Here is a 19,327-nt window from a genome sequence, read left to right as displayed (position 1 = left end):
AACCCCCTCAGACAGCAACCCCTTCAGACAGCAACCCCCTCAGACAGCAACCCCCTCAGACAGCAACCCCCTCAGTCTGCAACCCTCAGACAGCAACCCCCTCAGACAGCAACCCCCTCAGACAGCAACCCCCTCACTCTGCAACCCTCAGACAGCAACCCCCTCAGTCTGCAACCCTCAGACAGCAACCCCCTCAGTCTGCAACCCTCAGACAGCAACTCCCTCAGACAGCAACCCCCTCAGACTGCAACCCCTCAGACAGCAACCCCCTCAGTCTGCAACCCTCAGACAGCAACCCCCTCAGTCTGCAACCCTCAGACAGCAACCCCCTCAGACAGCAACCCCTCAGACAGCAACCACCTCAGACAGCAACCCCTCAGACTGCAACCCCTCAGACAGCAACCCCCTCAGACAGCAACCCCCTCAGACAGCAACCCTCAGACAGCAACCCCCTCAGACAGCAACCCTCAGACAGCAACCCCCTCAGACAGCAACCCCCTCAGACTGCAAACCCCTCAGACAGCAACCCCCTCAGACAGCAACCCCTCAGTCTGCATCCCTCAGACAGCAACCCCCTCAGACAGTAACCTCTCAGACTGCAGCCCTCAGACAGCAACCCCCTCAGACAGCAACCTCCTCAGACAGCAACCCCCTCAGACAGCAAACCCCTCAGACAGCAACCCCCTCAGACAGCAACCCCTCAGACAGCAACCACCTCAGACAGCAACCCCTCAGACTGCAACCCCTCAGACAGCAACCCCCTCAGACAGCAACCCCCTCAGACAGCAACCCTCAGACAGCAACCCCCTCAGACAGCAACCCTCTGACAGCAACCCCCTCAGACAGCAACCCCCTCAGACAGCAAACCCCTCAGACTGCAAACCCCTCAGACAGCAACCCCCTCAGACAGCAACCCCTCAGTCTGCATCCCTCAGACAGCAACCCCCTCAGACAGCAACCTCTCAGACTGCAGCCCTTAGACAGCAACCCCCTCAGACAGCAACCCCCTCAGACAGCAACCCCCTCAGACAGCAAACCCCTCAGACAGCAACCCCCTCAGACAGCAACCCTCTCAGACAGCAACCCCCTCAGTCTGCAACCTCTCAGACAGCAACCCCCTCAGTCTGCAACCCTCAGACAGCAACCCCCTCAGACAGCAACCCCCTCAGACAGCAACCCCCTCAGACAGCAACCCCTCAGACTGCAAACCCCTCAGACTGCAAACCCCTCAGACAGCAACCCCCTCAGACAGCAACCATCTCAGTCTGCAACCCACAGACAGCAACCCCCTCAAACAGCAACCCCCTCAGACAGCAACCCCCTCAGTCTGCAACCCTCAGACAGCAACCCCCTCAGTCTGCAACCCTCAGACAGCAACCCCCTCAGACAGCAACCCCCTCAGACTGCAACCCCTCAGACAGTAACCCCCTCAGTCTGCAACCCCCTCAGTCTGCAACCCCCTCAGTCTGCAACCCTCAGACAGCAACCCCCTCAGACAGCAACCCCCTCAGACATCAACCCCCTCAGACATCAACCCCCTCAGACTGCAAACCCCTCAGACTGCAACCCCTCAGACTGCAACCCCCTCAGACAGCAACCCCCTCAGACAGTAACCCCCTCAGACAGCAACCCCCTCAGACAGCAACCCCCTCAGACAGCAACCCCCTCAGTCTGCAACCCTCAGACAGCAACCCCCTCAGACAGCAACCCCCTCAGACAGCAACCCCCTCAGTCTGCAACCCTCAGACAGCAACCCCCTCAGTCTGTAACCCTCAGACAGCAACCCCCTCAGTCTGCAACCCTCAGACAGCAACCCCCTCAGACAGCAACCCCATCAGACTGCAACCCCTCAGACAGCAACCCCCCTCAGATAGCAACCTCTCAGACTGCAGCCCTCAGACAGCAACCTCCTCAGACAGCAACCTCCTCAGACAGCAACCCCCTCAGACAGCAACCCCCTCAGACAGCAACCCTCTCAGACAGCAACCCCCTCAGACAGCAACCCTCAGACTGCAACCCTCAGACTGCAACCTCTCAGGCTGCAGCCCACTGACAGCAACCCCCTCAGACAGCAACCCCCTCAGACAGCAACCCCCTCAGTCTGCAACCCTCAGACAGCAACCCCCTCAGTCTGCAACCCTCAGACAGCAACCCCCTCAGACAGCAACCCCCTCAGACTGCAACCCCCTCAGTCTGCAACCCCCTCAGTCTGCAACCCTCAGACAGCAACCCCCTCAGAAAGCAACCCCCTCAGACAGCAACCCCCTCCGTCTGCAACCCTCAGACAGCAACCCCCTCAGACATCAACCCCCTCAGACAGCAACCCCCTCAGACTGCAACCCCCTCAGACTGCAACCCCTCAGACAGAAACCCCCTCAGACAGCAACCCCCTCAGACAGCAACCCCTTCAGACAGCAACCCCCTCAGACAGCAACCCCCTCAGACTGCAACCCCTCAGTCTGCAACCCTCAGACAGCAACCCCCTCAGACAGCAACCCCTCAGACAGCAATCCCCTCAGACAGCAACCCCTCAGACTGCAACCCCTCAGACAGCAACCCCCTCAGACAGCAACCCCCTCAGACAGCAACCCTCAGAAAGCAACCCCCTCAGACAGCAACCCCCTCAGACAGCAACCCCCTCAGACAGCAACCTCTCAGACTGCAGCCCTCAGACAGCAACCCCCTCAGACAGCAACCCCCTCAGTCTGCATCCCTCAGACAGCAACCCCCTCAGATAGCAACCTCTCAGACTGCAGCCCTCAGACAGCAACCTCCTCAGACAGCAACCTCCTCAGACAGCAACCCCCTCAGACAGCAACCCCCTCAGACAGCAACCCTCTCAGACAGCAACCCCCTCAGACAGCAACCCTCAGACTGCAACCCTCAGACTGCAACCTCTCAGGCTGCAGCCTTCTGACAGCAACCCCCTCAGACAGCAACCCCCTCAGACAGCAACCCCCTCAGTCTGCAACCCTCAGACAGCAACCCCCTCAGTCTGCAACCCTCAGACAGCAACCCCCTCAGACAGCAACCCCCTCAGACTGCAACCCCCTCAGTCTGCAACCCCCTCAGTCTGCAACCCCCTCAGTCTGCAACCCTCAGACAGCAACCCCCTCAGAAAGCAACCCCCTCAGACAGCAACCCCCTCCGTCTGCAACCCTCAGACAGCAACCCCCTCAGACATCAACCCCCTCAGACAGCAACCCCCTCAGACTGCAACCCCTCAGACAGAAACCCCCTCAGACAGCAACCCCCTCAGACAGCAACCCCTTCAGACAGCAACCCCCTCAGACAGCAACCCCCTCAGACAGCAACCCCCTCAGTCTGCAACCCTCAGACAGCAACCCCCTCAGACAGCAACCCCCTCAGACAGCAACCCCCTCAGTCTGCAACCCTCAGACAGCAACCCCCTCAGTCTGCAACCCTCAGACAGCAACCCCCTCAGTCTGCAACCCTCAGACAGCAACCCCCTCAGACAGCAACCCCCTCAGACTGCAACCCCTCAGACAGCAACCCCCTCAGTCTGCAACCCTCAGACAGCAACCCCCTCAGTCTGCAACCCTCAGACAGCAACCCCCTCAGACAGCAACCCCTCAGACAGCAACCCCCTCAGACAGCAACCCCTCAGACTGCAACCCCTCAGACAGCAACCCCCTCAGACAGCAACCCCCTCAGACAGCAACCCTCAGACAGCAACCCCCTCAGACAGCAACCCTCAGACAGCAAACCCCTCAGACAGCAACCCCCTCAGACAGCAACCCTCTCAGACAGCAACCCCCTCAGACAGCAACCCCCTCAGTCTGCAACCTCTCAGACAGCAACCCCCTCAGTCTGCAACCCTCAGACAGCAACCCCCTCAGACAGCAACCCCCTCAGACAGCAAACCCCTCAGACTGCAAACCCCTCAGACAGCAACCCCCTCAGACAGCAACCCCCTCAGACAGCAACCCCCTCAGACAGCAACCATCTCAGTCTGCAACCCTCAGACAGCAACCCCCTCAAACAGCAACCCCCTCAGACAGCAACCCCCTCAGTCTGCAACCCTCAGACAGCAACCCCCTCAGTCTGCAACCCTCAGACAGCAACCCCCTCAGACAGCAACCCCCTCAGATTGCAACCCCTCAGACAGTAACCCCCTCAGTCTGCAACCCCCTCAGTCTGCAACCCTCAGACAGCAACCCCCTCAGACAGCAACCCCCTCAGACAGCAACCCCCTCAGACAGCAACCCCCTCAGACATCAACCCCCTCAGACATCAACCCCCTCAGACTGCAAACCCCTCAGACTGCAACCCCTCAGACAGCAACCCCCTCAGACAGCAACCCCCTCAGACAGTAACCCCCTCAGACAGCAACCCCTTCAGACAGCAACCCCCTCAGACAGCAACCCCCTCAGACAGCAACCCCTTCAGTCTGCAACCCTCAGACAGCAACCCCCTCAGACAGCAACCCCCTCAGACAGCAACCCCCTCAGTCTGCAACCCTCAGACAGCAACCCCCTCAGTCTGTAACCCTCAGACAGCAACCCCCTCAGTCTGCAACCCTCAGACAGCAACCCCCTCAGACAGCAACCCCCTCAGACTGCAACCCCTCAGACAGCAACCCCCTCAGTCTGCAACCCTCAGACAGCAACCCCCTCAGTCTGCAACCCTCAGACAGCAACCCCCTCAGACAGCAACCCCTCAGACAGCAACCCCCTCAGACAGCAACGCCTCAGACTGCAACCCCTCAGACAGCAACCCCCTCAGACAGCAACCCCCTCAGACAGCAACCCCCTCAGACAGCAACCCTCAGACAGCAACCCCCTCAGACAGCAACCCCCTCAGACAGCAACCCCCTTAGACAGCAAACCCCTCAGACTGCAAACCCCTCAGACAGCAACCCCCTCAGACAGCAACCCCTCAGTCTGCATCCCTCAGACAGCAACCCCTCAGACAGCAACCTCTCAGACTGCAGCCCTCAGACAGCAACCCCCTCAGACAGCAACCCCCTCAGACAGCAACCCCCTCAGACAGCAACCCCCTCAGACAGCAACCCCCTCAGACAGCAAACCCCTCAGACTGCAAACCCCTCAGACTGCAAACCCCTCAGACAGCAACCCCTCAGACAGCATCCCCCTCAGACAGCAACCCCCTCAGACAGCAACCTCTCAGACTGCAGCCCTCAGACAGCAACCCCCTCAGACAGCAACCCCCTCAGACAGCAACCCCTCAGTCTGCATCCCTCAGACAGCAACCCCCTCAGATAGCAACCTCTCAGACTGCAGCCCTCAGACAGCAACCTCCTCAGACAGCAACCTCCTCAGACAGCAACCCCCTCAGACAGCAACCCCCTCAGACAGCAACCCTCTCAGACAGCAACCCCCTCAGACAGCAACCCTCAGACTGCAACCCTCAGACTGCAACCTCTCAGGCTGCAGCCCTCTGACAGCAACCCCCTCAGACAGCAACCCCCTCAGACAGCAACCCCCTCAGTCTGTAACCCTCAGACAGCAACCCCCTCAGTCTGCAACCCTCAGACAGCAACCCCCTCAGACAGCAACCCCCTCAGACTGCAACCCCCTCAGTCTGCAACCCCCTCAGTCTGCAACCCCCTCAGACAGCAACCCCCTCAGACAGCAACCCCCTCAGACAGCAACCCCCTCAGACATCAACCCCCTCAGACATCAACCCCCTCAGACAGCAACCCCCTCAGACAGCAACCCCCTCAGACTGCAACCCCCTCAGACTGCAACCCCTCAGACAGAAACCCCCTCAGACAGCAACCCCCTCAGACAGCAACCCCTTCAGACAGCAACCCCCTCAGACAGCAACCCCCTCAGACAGCAACACCCTCAGTCTGCAACCCTCAGACAGCAACCCCCTCAGACAGCAACCCCCTCAGACAGCAACCCCCTCAGTCTGCAACCCTCAGACAGCAACCCCCTCAGTCTGCAACCCTCAGACAGCAACCCCCTCAGTCTGCAACCCTCAGACAGCAACCCCCTCAGACAGCAACCCCCTCAGACTGCAACCCCTCAGACAGCAACCCCCTCAGTCTGCAACCCTCAGACAGCAACCCCCTCAGTCTGCAACCCTCAGACAGCAACCCCCTCAGACAGCAACCCCTCAGACAGCAACCCCCTCAGACAGCAACCCCTCAGACTGCAACCCCTCAGACAGCAACCCCCTCAGACAGCAACCCCCTCAGACAGCAACCCTCAGACAGCAACCCCCTCAGACAGCAACCCTCAGACAGCAACCCCCTCAGACAGCAACCCCCTCAGACAGCAAGCCGCTCAGACAGCAAACCCCTCAGACAGCAACCCCCTCAGACAGCAACCCCTCAGTCTGCATCCCTCAGACAGCAACCCCCTCAGACAGCAACCTCTCAGACTGCAGCCCTCAGACAGCAACCCCCTCAGACAGCAACCCCCTCAGACAGCAACCCCTCAGTCTGCATCCCTCAGACAGCAACCCCCTCAGATAGCAACCTCTCAGACTGCAGCCCTCAGACAGCAACCTCCTCAGACAGCAACCCCCTCAGACAGCAACCCCCTCAGACAGCAACCCCCTCAGACAGCAACCCTCTCAGACAGCAACCCCCTCAGACAGCAACCCTCAGACTGCAACCCTCAGACAGCAACCTCTCAGGCTGCAGCCCTCTGACAGCAACCCCCTCAGACAGCAACCCCCTCAGACAGCAACCCCTCAGACAGCAACCCCTCAGACAGCAACCCCCTCAGTCTGCAACCCCCTCAGACAGCAACCCCCTCAGACAGCAACCCCCTCAGACAGCAACCCCTCAGACAGCAACCCCCTCAGACAGCAACCCCCTCAGACAGCAACCGAGGCTCAAATCCCCAAAGATCAAGGGAACATAATGAAAGGTTTCCAAGACGACAGTACATACCCATCCATCACCTGTCTCCAAGATGACAGTACATACCCATCCATCACCTGTCTCCAAGATGACAGTACATACCCATCCATCACCTGTCTCCAAGATGACAGTACATACCCATCCATCAGCTGTCTCCAAGACGACAGTACATACCCATCCATCAGCTGTCTCCAAGATGACAGTACATACCCATCCATCACCTGTCTCCAAGATGACAGTACATACCCATCCATCACCTGTCTCCAAGATGACAGTACATACCCATCCATCACCTGTCTCCAAGATGACAGTACATACCCATCCATCACCTGTCTCCAAGATGACAGTACATACCCATCCATCACCTGTCTCCAAGACGACAGTACATACCCATCCATCACCTGTCTCCAAGACGACAGTACATACCCATCCATCACCTGTCTCCAAGACGACAGTACATACCCATCCATCACCTGTCTCCAAGACGACAGTACATACCCATCCATCACCTGTCTCCATGACTACAGTACATACCCATCCATCACCTGTCTCCAAGACGACAGTACATACCCATCCATCACCTGTCTCCATGACTACAGTACATACCCATCCATCACCTGCCTCAAGACGTTTGTAGTTATTATATGATGTGTATATCTAACTCCTCCCCCTGTCTGCTAGGCACTTCAGCACATGTAGGCATCAGTGTGTACGGCTGTGAGGGGCGTAGCGGGCATCGCCACCTGGACAGCCCCGGGGCCTTCGCACGTAACGGACTGGACATCTTCCACATCGCCACAGAAACTAGCCTGGGCAGCGTCTGGAAGATCCGCGTCTGGCACGACAACAAGGGTAGGAGGACACACACACACTAACACACACACACAATCCGGCCCATGGTGGTTTGAGTAGCCTCAAATATTTAGGAAACATTCATACAATATCTTGACTGTGTCCAGCTAGCTAATAATCCCCGAAATTAAAGCTACACAGTCAGGGAGCAAATTTCTCAAATGATGGATATAGGACTATTTTTGAAAAGCATGTTACAAGTACAATGTAATATTATTATTATTATCATTGTTCATATCATTATTATTATCATTATCATTATTCATATTATTATTATCATTATTCATATTCATATTATTATCATTATTCATATTATTATTATCATTATTCATATTCATATTATTATCATTATTCATATTATTATTATCATTATTCATATTATTATTATTGTCATTATTCATATTATTATTATCATTAGTCATATTATTATTATCATTATTCATATTATTATTATCATTATTCATATTATTATTAGCATTATTCATATTATTATTATTATTCATGTTATTAGCATTATTCATATTATTATTAGCATTATTCATATTATTATTATTAGCATTATTCATATTGTTATCATTATTCATATTATTATTATCATTATTCATATTATTATTATTATCAGTATTCATATTATTATCATTATTCATATTATTATTCATATTATTATTATCATTATTCATATTATTATTATCATTATTCATATTATTATTATTATCAGTATTCATATTATTATCATTATTCATATTATTATTCATATTATTATTATCATTATTCATATTATTATTATTATTCATACTATTATTATTATCATTATTCATATTATTATTCATATTATTTTATTATCATTATTCATATTATTATTAGTATTATTATCATTATTCATATTATTATCATTATTCATATTATTATTAGCATTATTCATATTATTATTATTATCATTATTCATATTATTATCATTTTTCATATTATTATTATTATTATTCATATTATTATTATCATTATTCATATTATTATTATCATTATTCATATTCATATTATTATCATTATTCATATTATTATTATCATTATTCATATTCATATTATCATTATTCATATTATTATTATTATTATCATTATTCATATTATTATTATTATTATTATCATTATTCATATTATTATTCATATTATTTTATTATCATTATTCCTATTATTATTAGTATTAGTATTATTATCATTATTCATATAATTGTCATTATTCATATTATTATTATTCATATTATTTTTATCATTGCAAAAAAAGTACGTTTTGGTCTACCAGCCACTCAGATGATTTTTACCAGCCCCCCCCCAAATCAGCTAAAATTAAACCAGCACAACACAAAATAACAGATGAGCGTGCTCTGTAATGTTCCATAAAAGGTATAATGTATTACTAGTAAGAAGTAATGTGGTCAGTGATTAGTTCTGGACTGTTTTGTTCCGGAACCTATTTGGCCAGATCCAGTACCTCTCCTGGCATGAAACATAGTTACTTTTTGCAATGTAAAAATCATAATAAAAGCGATCAAAGTTCTTGCCTCTTCGTTCCTTTGTAAACAAAAAAAATAAAAACGTAGTGTGAAAAAGTAGACTTACAGCTTGGGTCTGATATTCTAAGAGTTGATTCGGGTTGGATTAGAGTTGGCGTGACATTGTAACCTATGTTTGAGACCAATGCGTTGCATGGCTGTGTGAGTAGCAAGCCTGTATCTCTCACAGAACTAGAATGAGATTCACTTTCTATGTTCTCTCTCCCTCTCTCTGTTCTGATAGACATGAGCCAGCAACTCCCGTCTCTCCTGCGTTGCACTTCATCATTTATTTAGTTACAGAATTATAACCGCTTGAAGGGTTCTGGAGGGGCTGCAGAACCCCTGATAAATTTAAATACATTTGGCAAAATTACAGAATTACTGCTTTCTGAGTCTGGCTTCTAGAAGCGTTGTGGTTACCGTGGTAATGCGACTACAGTCGCGTTTGTGCCTGTGAGATTGAGTCTGGCTAGTAGAGGCGTTGTGGTTACCGTGGTAACGCGACTAGAATCACGTTTGTGCCTGTGAGATTGAGTCTGGCTAGTAGAAGCGTTGTGGTTACCGTGGTAACGCGACTAGAGTCTCGTTTGTGCCTGTGAGATTGAGTCTGGCTCGTAGAGGCGTTGTGGTTACCGTGGTAACGCGACTAGAGTCTCGTTTGCGCCTGTGAGATTGAGTCTGGCTAGTAGAGGCGTTGTGGTTACCGTGGTAACGCGACTAGAATCACGTTTGTGCCTGTGAGATTGAGTCTGGCTAGTAGAAGCGTTGTGGTTACCGTGGTAACGCGACTAGAGTCTCGTTTGTGCCTGTGAGATTGAGTCTGGCTCGTAGAGGCGTTGTGGTTACCGTGGTAACGCGACTAGAGTCTCGTTTGCGCCTGTGAGATTGAGTCTGGCTAGTAGAAGCGTTGTGGTTACCGTGGTAACGCGACTAGAGTCTCGTTTGTGCCTGTGAGATTGAGTCTGGCTAGTAGAAGCGTTGTGGTTACCGTGGTAACGAGACTAGAGTCTCGTTTGTGCCTGTGAGATTGAGTCTGGCTAGTAGAAGCGTTGTGGTTACCGTGGTAACGCGACTAGAGTCTCGTTTGTGCCTGTGAGATTGAGTCTGGCTAGTAGAAGCGTTGTGGTAACGCGACTAGAGTCTCGTTTGTGCCTGTGAGATTGAATCTGGCTAGTAGAGGCGTTGTCTTCTCTAGCAGTTGAACAACCTAGCCTCTGAACAAAACCATGGAAATGGCCAGGAAACACAAGGACAAAGTCTCACTTCAGTAGACGTTCGTTTCAATTTTATTAGACCAACTTTTATGCCTGTTCGCAGCGCTTCTAAAAATGAATCTTTCACTCAGTTCTTCACGTGTGCACAGCCCCCAGCCAGGCAGTGTTGCAGCGCGAGGTGGAATAGGCTATATGGGATTCGTAGTTCTTATACTTTGTGCGATTAACAAAACGACATAAATACTTTGAAAACAGCTAATGCAGCATTTATTTTACTGTAAATGTGATCATACTTGACTGTTTTTAATTCACAAATGTGAGTGAAATGCTGTGTAGCCCCGCCCTGGCAGGTGGTCATTTAGGCCCTGATAAATATTATTATTATTATTATACACTTACAGTAGATCTCTTTGTCAAACCGTAAGCAACCTAGTAAATGTGCCCTTTCTCTCCTCCCTCCTCTCCTCCCAGGTCTGTCTCCAGCATGGAAGCTCCAGTATGTCCTGGTGAAGGACCTACAGACAGGAAGCAGTTACTATTTCCTGGTAGAGGAGTGGCTGTCAGTGGACAACGAGAGGACAGATGGACGTGTGGAGATAGAGGTGGAGGCCTCAGGTAAGGACCCTAACCCCTAGCTCTAAGCCCCTATCCCTAGCCCCTACCCTCATAGTTTAGTAGTCAAACCCTTAGCCAAATGGTCTCCAACATGAGTCTATCCACATCTCACCACCGCTGCCTCGACAACTAGTCTAGGGCCAGTTTTGTCATATAGCCGTTAAGGATAACAGTTGGACTTTGAACAGGAGCACTGATCACAAATCAGTGGTCTGTTCATTAATACAAACTCACTACTTCCTCTTTTACTTCCTCCTTCCTTTTTTTCTGCTTCCTGTGGGCGTGTCCTGACCTACAGAAGAGGCGGAGCTTCGTCGGTTGCCCCGCCTCCTGAACTGGGAGCTTCAGCGTGCCCTGTGTGAGAGTCACTTGTGGCTGTCGCTATGGGAACGGCCTGTCCGCAGTCCCTTTACCCGCCTCCAGAGGGCGACGTGCAGCGCCCTGCTGCTACAGCTCTGTCTGCTGGCTAACACCATGTGGTACAGCACCGTGGCCAATAGGAGCTACAGGTAGGGGGAGTGTGTGTGTCCGTGTGTGTCCGTGTGTGGTGTGTGTGTGTGTGTGTGTGTGTGTGTGTGTGTGTGTGTGTGTGTGTGTGTGTGTGTGTGTCCATGTCTGTGTGTGTGTTCCAGTACTGACTGTGTTGTCCTACTGTAGCTCTGTAGCAGTGTCCAGGCTGGTGGTGGTGGATGTGGAGACTGTGGCTGTGGGAGTGGTCAGCTGTCTGGTGATTTACCCCCTCTACCTGCTGGTCTTCACTCTCTTCAGGATGAGTCGTAGCAAGGTGACACACACACACACACACACACACACACACACACACACACACACACACACACACACACACACACACACACACACACACACACACACACATACCTTTAGAACACACACCTTTAGAACACACACCTTTAGAACACACACACCTTTAGAACACACATACCTTTAGAACACACACCTTTAGAACACACATCTTTAGAACACACACACCTTTAGAACACACACACCTTTAGAACACACACACATTTAGAACACACACCTTTAGAACAAACACACCTTTAGAACACACACCTTTAGAACACACACATCTTTAGAACACACACCTTTAGAACACACACATCTTTAGAACACACACCTTTAGAACACACACACCTTTAGAACACACACCTAGAACACACACACCTTTAGAACACACACACCTTTAGAACACACACACCTTTAGAACACACACACCTAGAACACACACACCTTTAGAACACACACCTTTAGAACACACACCTTTAGAACACACACACCTTTAGAACACACACCTTTAGAACACACACCTTTAGAACACACACCTTTAGAACAAACACACCTTTAGAACACACACACCTTTAGAACACACACACCTTTAGAACACACATCTTTAGAACACACACACCTTTAGAACACACACCTTTAGAACACACACACCTTTAGAACACACACACCTAGAACACACATACCTTTAGAACACACACCTTTAGAACACACACCTTTAGAACACACACCTTTAGAACAAACACACCTTTAGAACACACACACCTTTAGAACACACACACCTTTAGAACACACATCTTTAGAACACACACACCTTTAGAACACACACCTTTAGAACACACACACCTTTAGAACACACACACCTAGAACACACACACCTTTAGAACACACACACCAAGAACAAACACACCTTTAGAACACACACACCTTTAGAACACACACCTTTAGAACAAACACACCTTTAGAACAAACACACCTTTAGAACACACACCTTTAGAACACACACACACCTTTAGAACACACACACACCTTTAGAACACACACACCTTTAGAACACACACCTAGAACACACACCTTTAGAACACACACCTTTAGAACACACACACCTTTAGAACACACACACCTTTAGAACACACACACCTAGAACACACACACCTAGAACACACACACCTTTAGAACACACACCTTTAGAACACACACACCTAGAACACACACACCTTTAGAACACACACACCTTTAGAACACACACCTTTAGAACACACACCTTTAGAACACACACACCTTTAGAACACACACACCTTTAGAACACACACACCAAGAACACACACACCAAGAACAAACACACATTTAGAACACACACCTTTAGAACACACACACCTAGAACACACACACCTTTAGAACACACACCTTTAGAACACACACACCAAGAACAAACACACCTTTAGAACACACACCTTTAGAACACTCATCTTTAGAACACTCATCTTTAGAACACACACATCCACTCGTCACATCTCCACCATTATGCATTTAAATCCCTGAATCCTTCATAAAGACTCTGTGTGTGTGTTTTTCATCCCGCCGTGTGCGTCCCTGTGTGTGTGTGTGTGTGTGTGTGTGTGTGTGTGTGTGTGTGTGTGTGTGTGTGTGTGTGTGTGTGTGTGTGTGTGTGTGTGTGTGTGTGTGTGTGTAAGTGTGTGTCAGTAGAACAGGTGCCGTCCTCCCAGGTGGACCAGGAGTCAGTGGAGATAGATGACTTCCTGGATAACTCCATGGCAGGAAGCTCCTTCCTCATCTTCAACGGTGTCCCTAGAGAGGTGTGTACGTGGTGTGTGTGTGAGAGATAGATGTGTACGTGGCGTGTGTGTGTGAGAGAGGTGTGTACGTGGCGTGTGTGTGTGTGTGTGTGTGTGTGTGTGTGTGTGTGTGTGTGTGTGTGTGTGTGTGTGTGTGTGTGTGTGTGTGTGTGTGTGTGTGGAGAGAGATGACTCTTAATAAAAAGTATTGCACCGGCCTGATATAGCAGCTGGTTGTCTGGTTGTCTAGGTCTGGTTGTCTAGGTCTGGTTGTCTAGGTCTGGTTGTCTAGGTCTGGTTGTCTGGTTGTCTAGGTCTGGTTGTCTAGGTCTGGTTGTCTAGGTCTGGTTGTCTAGGTCTGGTTGTCTGGTTGTCTAGGTCTGGTTGTCTGGTTGTCTGGTTGTCTAGTTCTGGTTGTCTAGGTCTGGTTGTCTGGTTGTCTAGGTCTGGTTCTCTAGGTCTGGTTGTCTAGGTCTGGTTGTCTAGGTCTGGTTGTCTAGGTCTGGTTGTCTGGTTGTCTAGGTCTGGTTGTCTAGGTCTGGTTGTCTAGGTCTGGTTGTCTAGGTCTGGTTGTCTGGTTGTCTAGGTCTGGTTGTCTAGGTCTGGTTGTCTAGGTCTGGTTGTCTGGTTGTCTGGTTGTCTAGGTCTGGTTGTCTAGGTCTGGTTGTCTGGTTGTCTAGGTCTGGTTGTCTGGTTGTCTAGGTCTGGTTGTCTAGGTCTGGTTGTCTAGGTCTGGTTGTCTAGGTCTGGTTGTCTGGTTGTCTGGTTGTCTAGGTCTGGTTGTCTAGGTCTGGTTGTCTGGTTGTCTGGTTGTCTAGGTCTGGTTGTCTAGGTCTGGTTGTCTAGGTCTGGTTGTCTAGGTCTGGTTGTCTAGGTCTGGTTGTCTAGGTCTGGTTGTCTAGGTCTGGTTGTCTGGTTGTCTAGGTCTGCTTGTCTGGTTGTCTAGGGCTGGTTGTCTAGGTCTGGTTGTCTAGGTCTGGTTGTCTAGGTCTGGTTGTCTAGGTCTGGTTGTCTAGGTCTGGTTGTCTAGGTCTGGTTGTCTAGGTCTGGTTGTCTGGTTGTCTAGGTCTGGTTGGTCTGGGAGGTCTGGTTGTCTGGTTGGTGCTAGGTCTGGTTGTCTGGTTGTCTGGTTGGTGCTAGGTCTGGTTGTCTGGGAGGTCTGGTTGTCTGGGGGGGGGGGGGGGGAGGTCTGGTTGTCTGGTTGTCTAGGTCTGGTTTTCTAGGTCTGGTTGTCTAGGTCTGGTTGTCTGGTTGTCTAGGTCTGGTTCTCTAGGTCTGGTTGTCTAGGTCTGGTTGTCTAGGTCTGGTTGTCTAGGTCTGGTTGTCTAGGTCTGGTTGTCTGGTTGTCTAGGTCTGGTTGTCTAGGTCTGGTTGTCTAGGTCTGGTTGTCTGGTTGTCTAGGTCTGGTTGTCTAGGTCTGGTTGTCTGGTTGTCTAGGTCTGGTTGTCTGGTTGTCTAGGTCTGGTTGTCTAGGTCTGGTTGTCTGGTTGTCTGGTTGTCTAGGTCTGGTTGTCTAGGTCTGGTTGTCTGGTTGTCTGGTTGTCTAGGTCTGGTTGTCTAGGTCTGGTTGTCTAGGTCTGGTTGTCTGGTTGTCTAGGTCTGGTTGTCTAGGTCTGGTTGTCTAGGTCTGGTTGTCTGGTTGTCTAGGTCTGGTTGTCTGGTTGTCTAGGGCTGGTTGTCTAGGTCTGGTTGTCTAGGTCTGGTTGTCTAGGTCTGGTTGTCTAGGTCTGGTTGTCTGGTTGTCTAGGTCTGGTTGTCTAGGTCTGGTTGTCTAGGTCTGGTTGTCTGGTTGTCTAGGTCTGGTTGTCTAGGTCTGGTTGTCTGGTTGTCTAGGTCTGGTTGTCTAGGTCTGGTTGTCTAGGTCTGGTTGTCTGGTTGTCTAGGTCTGGTTGTCTAGGTCTGGTTGTCTAGGTCTGGTTGTCTAGGTCTGGTTGTCTAGGTCTGGTTGTCTGGTTGTCAAGGTCTGGTTGACTGGTTGTCTAGGTCTGGTTGTGTAGGTCTGGTTGTCTAGGTCTGGTTGTCTAGGTGATGTTAGCAGAAACAGTAGAGGGAGATGATTGATGGATGACTGTTAGATAGAAGGGAGGATCTACAGTTCATTGGGGGCTATAGAGAGGTGAGACAACAGCACAAGTACTATTTCTACAGGGTCTAAATTCTGATAGTAATTTTATCGTCTGTCTCCTTACTTGATCTAATTTGAAAGTATTACTTTATCTTTATCTCTGTCACCCCCCCCCCCGCTCTCTCTCTCTCCAGACCTATTCAGAAGAGACCAACGTGGACCTCCCCCCCACGCCCTCCACCAAGAGGTGAGCTCTCCCGTTGCTATGAGGACGGCTGAGTAATTGACAGTTCTCATTAGGCCCATGGAGACATTGATTTATGTTTTGAGAGAGAGACAGAGATAATTAGTCAGTAAAATGAGTGTGTGAGGGGAATGAGAAACAGAGGAGAGTTGTTGTCCTGATATAATCTCTCTGTGTCTCATTAAATCCCTGTAGAGTTCCAACACACCGTAAAGTGTGTGTGGGCATCTATAATTACTCTGTGCGTGTGTGTGTGTTTGTACAGTGGGGGGAAAAAGTATTTGATCCCCTGCTGATTTTGTACGTTTGCCCACTTACAAAGAAATGATCAGACTATAATTTTAATGGTGGGTTTATTTGAACAGTGAGAGACAGAATAACAACAAAACAATCCAGAAAACGCATGTCAGAAATGTTATAAAAGGATTTGCATTTTAATGAGGGAAATAGGTATTTGACCCCTCTGCAAAACATGACTTAGTACTTGGTGGCAAAACCCTTGTTGGCAATCACAGAGGTCAGACGTTTCTTGTAGTTGGCCACCAGGTTTGCGCACATCTCAGGAGGGATTTTGTCCCACTCCTCTTTGCAGATCTTCTCCAAGTCATTAAGGTTTCGAGGCTGACGTTTGGCAACTCGAACCTTCAGCTCCCTCCACAGATTTTCTATGGGATTAAGGTCTGGAGACTGGCTAGGCCACTCCAGGACTTTAATGTGCTTCTTCTTGAGCCACTCCTTTGTTGCCTTGGCCGTGTGTTTTGGATCATTGTCATGCTGGAATACCCATCCACGACCCATTTCCAATGCCCTGGCTGAGGGAAGGAGGTTCTCACCCAAGATTTGACGGTACATGGCCCCGTCAAATGATGTGGTGAAGTTGTCCTGTCCCCTTAGCAGAAAAACACCCTCAAAGCATAATGTTTCCACCTCCATGTTTGACGGTGGAGATGGTGTTCTTGGGGTCATAGGCAGCATTCCTCCTCCTCCAAACACGGCGAGTTGAGTTGATGTCAAAGAGCTCCATTTTGGTCTCATCTGACCACAACACTTTCACCAGTTGTCCTCTGAATCATTCAGATGTTCATTGGCAAACTTCAGAAGGGCATGTAATGTATTCTTGAGCAGGAGGACCTTGCGGGCGCTGCAGGATTTCAGTCCTTCACGGCGTAGTGTGTTACTAATTGTTTTCTTGGTGACTATTGTCCCAGCTGCCTTGAGATCATTGACAAGATCCTCCCGTGTAGTTCTGGGCTGATTCCTCACCATTCTCATGATCATTGCAACTCCACGAGGTGAGATCTTGCATGGAGCCCCAGGCCGAGGGAGATTGACAGTTATTTTGTGTTTCTTCCATTTGCGAATAATCGCACCAAATGTTGTCACCTTCTCACCAAGCTGCTTGGCGATGGTCTTGTAGCCCATTCCAGCCTTGTGTAGGTCTACAATCTTGTCCCTGACATACTTGGAGAGCTCCTTGGTCTTGGCCATGGTGGAGAGTTTGGAATCTGATTGATTGGTTGCTTCTGTGGACAGGTGTCTTTTATACAGGTAACAAGCTGCGGTTAGGAGCTCGTTACCTGTATAAAAGACACCTGGGAGCCAGAAATCTTTCTGATTGAGAGGGGGTCAAATACTTATTTCCCTCATTAAAATGCAAATCAATTTATAATATTTTTGACATGCGTTTTTCTGGATTTTTTTGTTGTTATTCTGTCTCTCACTGTTCAAATAAACCTACCATTAAAATAATAGCCTGTTTGTTTCTTTGTCAGTGGGCAAACGTACAAAATCAGCAGGGGATCAAATACTTTTTTCTCCCACTGTAGGTAAACCATCAACCCTCTCTCCTCTTGTGTTCCATTGTACTTATGTGGAAGTTGTGACCGACTCTTTAAAATGCACTTTCAATAAACACTGACCTGACTCGACCCCTCTATCTCCCTCCTTTCCTCCCTCTCTCCTCCCCCTCCTCCCTTTCTCACCCTCACTCCCCCTCTCTCCTCCTTCTCTCCCCCCTCTCCTCCCACTCTCTCCCCCTCTAGTGTCCAGAGTTGGGGTGTGGTCCAGGAAGAGGATGACGATGAGGAGCGTGATTGGCCAGAGTTGTTAAGTGACATGTCTGAGGTGGGAGGGGCGGGCCTGGGGGCGGGGCTACCCAAGTTGAAGAGAGGTCAAGGGTCAAGACACCTGGGGGTGGACATGACCCTTCACCCCGACGATGACAACTTCACACACCGCAACAAGTACTTCACATCCTCAGGTAATCCACACACACACACACACAGACAGACAGACAGACAGACAGACAGACAGACAGACAGACAGACAGACAGACAGACAGACAGACAGACAGACAGACAGACAGACAGACAGACAGACAGACAGACAGACAGACAGACAGACAGACAGACAGACAGACAGACAGACAGCGCTACAACAACAGTAAGCAGTTAAAATGTACTTAGCACTGCAGCATATAGGTTCAGTATCATGAATATTATAGTGTTGTAATGTTGATTAAAACATGGAAGAGAACTGTGTGATGATGTAGAAACAGAACAGCCATGAAGCACACATTTACTCTGCCTCAACACCACCTTGACATCTATTCAGATGTGTGAATCGAACCGTCTCTCTTTCTGTCACACACACACCTGTCCCCTCCAGATGAGGACCTGATTAAGCGGATCCTGGCGGACGGCCAGCTGCAGGTGTCTCATCTCTGTGACCCCCAACACTTCTTCTCCCAGACAGCAGACAGCGAGATGGCCGACCTGTGAGTCACCTCTAAACTCTGTCCTCTAACCTCACCCTTAACCCTGTCACCTTCTACTTGCTTCCTCTTGTCTGTTCTAAACTTACCTCTAACCTCTGACCTCTCACTGACCTACTTCTCCTTCTGTCATTTTACATTTGAGTCATTCAGCAGACACTCTGATACAGAGTGACTTACAGTTAGTGAGTCATTTAGCAGACACTCTGATCCAGAGAGACTTACAGTTAGTGAGTCATTTAGCAGACACTCTGATCCAGAGAGACTTACAGTTAGTGAGTCATTTAGCAGACACTCTGATACAGAGTGACTTACAGTTAGTGAGTCATTTAGTAGACGCTCTGATCCAGAGAGACTTACAGTTAATGAGTCATTTAGCAGACGCTCTGATCCAGAGAGACTTACAGTTAGTGAGTCATTTAGCAGACGCTCTGATCCAGAGAGACTTACAGTTAGTGAGTCATTTAGCAGACACTCTGATCCAGAGAGACTTACAGTTAGAGTCATTTAGCAGACGCTCTGATCCAGAGAGACTTACAGTTAGTGAGTCATTTAGCA

At 49.5% G+C, this 19,327-nt stretch overlaps 1 protein-coding gene across 1 annotated transcript in view; it reads left to right on the top strand.

Annotated features, from left to right (window-relative positions):
• The window catches only part of LOC106591398 (polycystin-1), a 187,302-nt gene that overhangs the window by 128,382 nt on the left and 39,593 nt on the right, over window positions 1-19,327 (top strand). The window contains exons 40-47 of the mRNA XM_082958430.1: window positions 7,541-7,711; window positions 10,947-11,090; window positions 11,389-11,599; window positions 11,748-11,874; window positions 13,586-13,708; window positions 15,947-15,999; window positions 18,039-18,256; window positions 18,664-18,772. Coding sequence (XP_082814556.1) covers window positions 7,541-7,711; window positions 10,947-11,090; window positions 11,389-11,599; window positions 11,748-11,874; window positions 13,586-13,708; window positions 15,947-15,999; window positions 18,039-18,256; window positions 18,664-18,772 — 1,156 coding nt within the window. The remainder of the gene's footprint in view (window positions 1-7,540; window positions 7,712-10,946; window positions 11,091-11,388; window positions 11,600-11,747; window positions 11,875-13,585; window positions 13,709-15,946; window positions 16,000-18,038; window positions 18,257-18,663; window positions 18,773-19,327) is intronic.

The sequence above is a fragment of the Salmo salar genome, chromosome 12 (assembly GCF_965601325.2).
Source record: "Salmo salar chromosome 12, fSalSal1, whole genome shotgun sequence".
Classification (NCBI taxonomy): Eukaryota; Metazoa; Chordata; class Actinopteri; order Salmoniformes; family Salmonidae; genus Salmo; species Salmo salar.
Note: the sequence above shows the minus strand (reverse complement) of the source record. Positions and strands in the feature narration are given on the sequence as shown.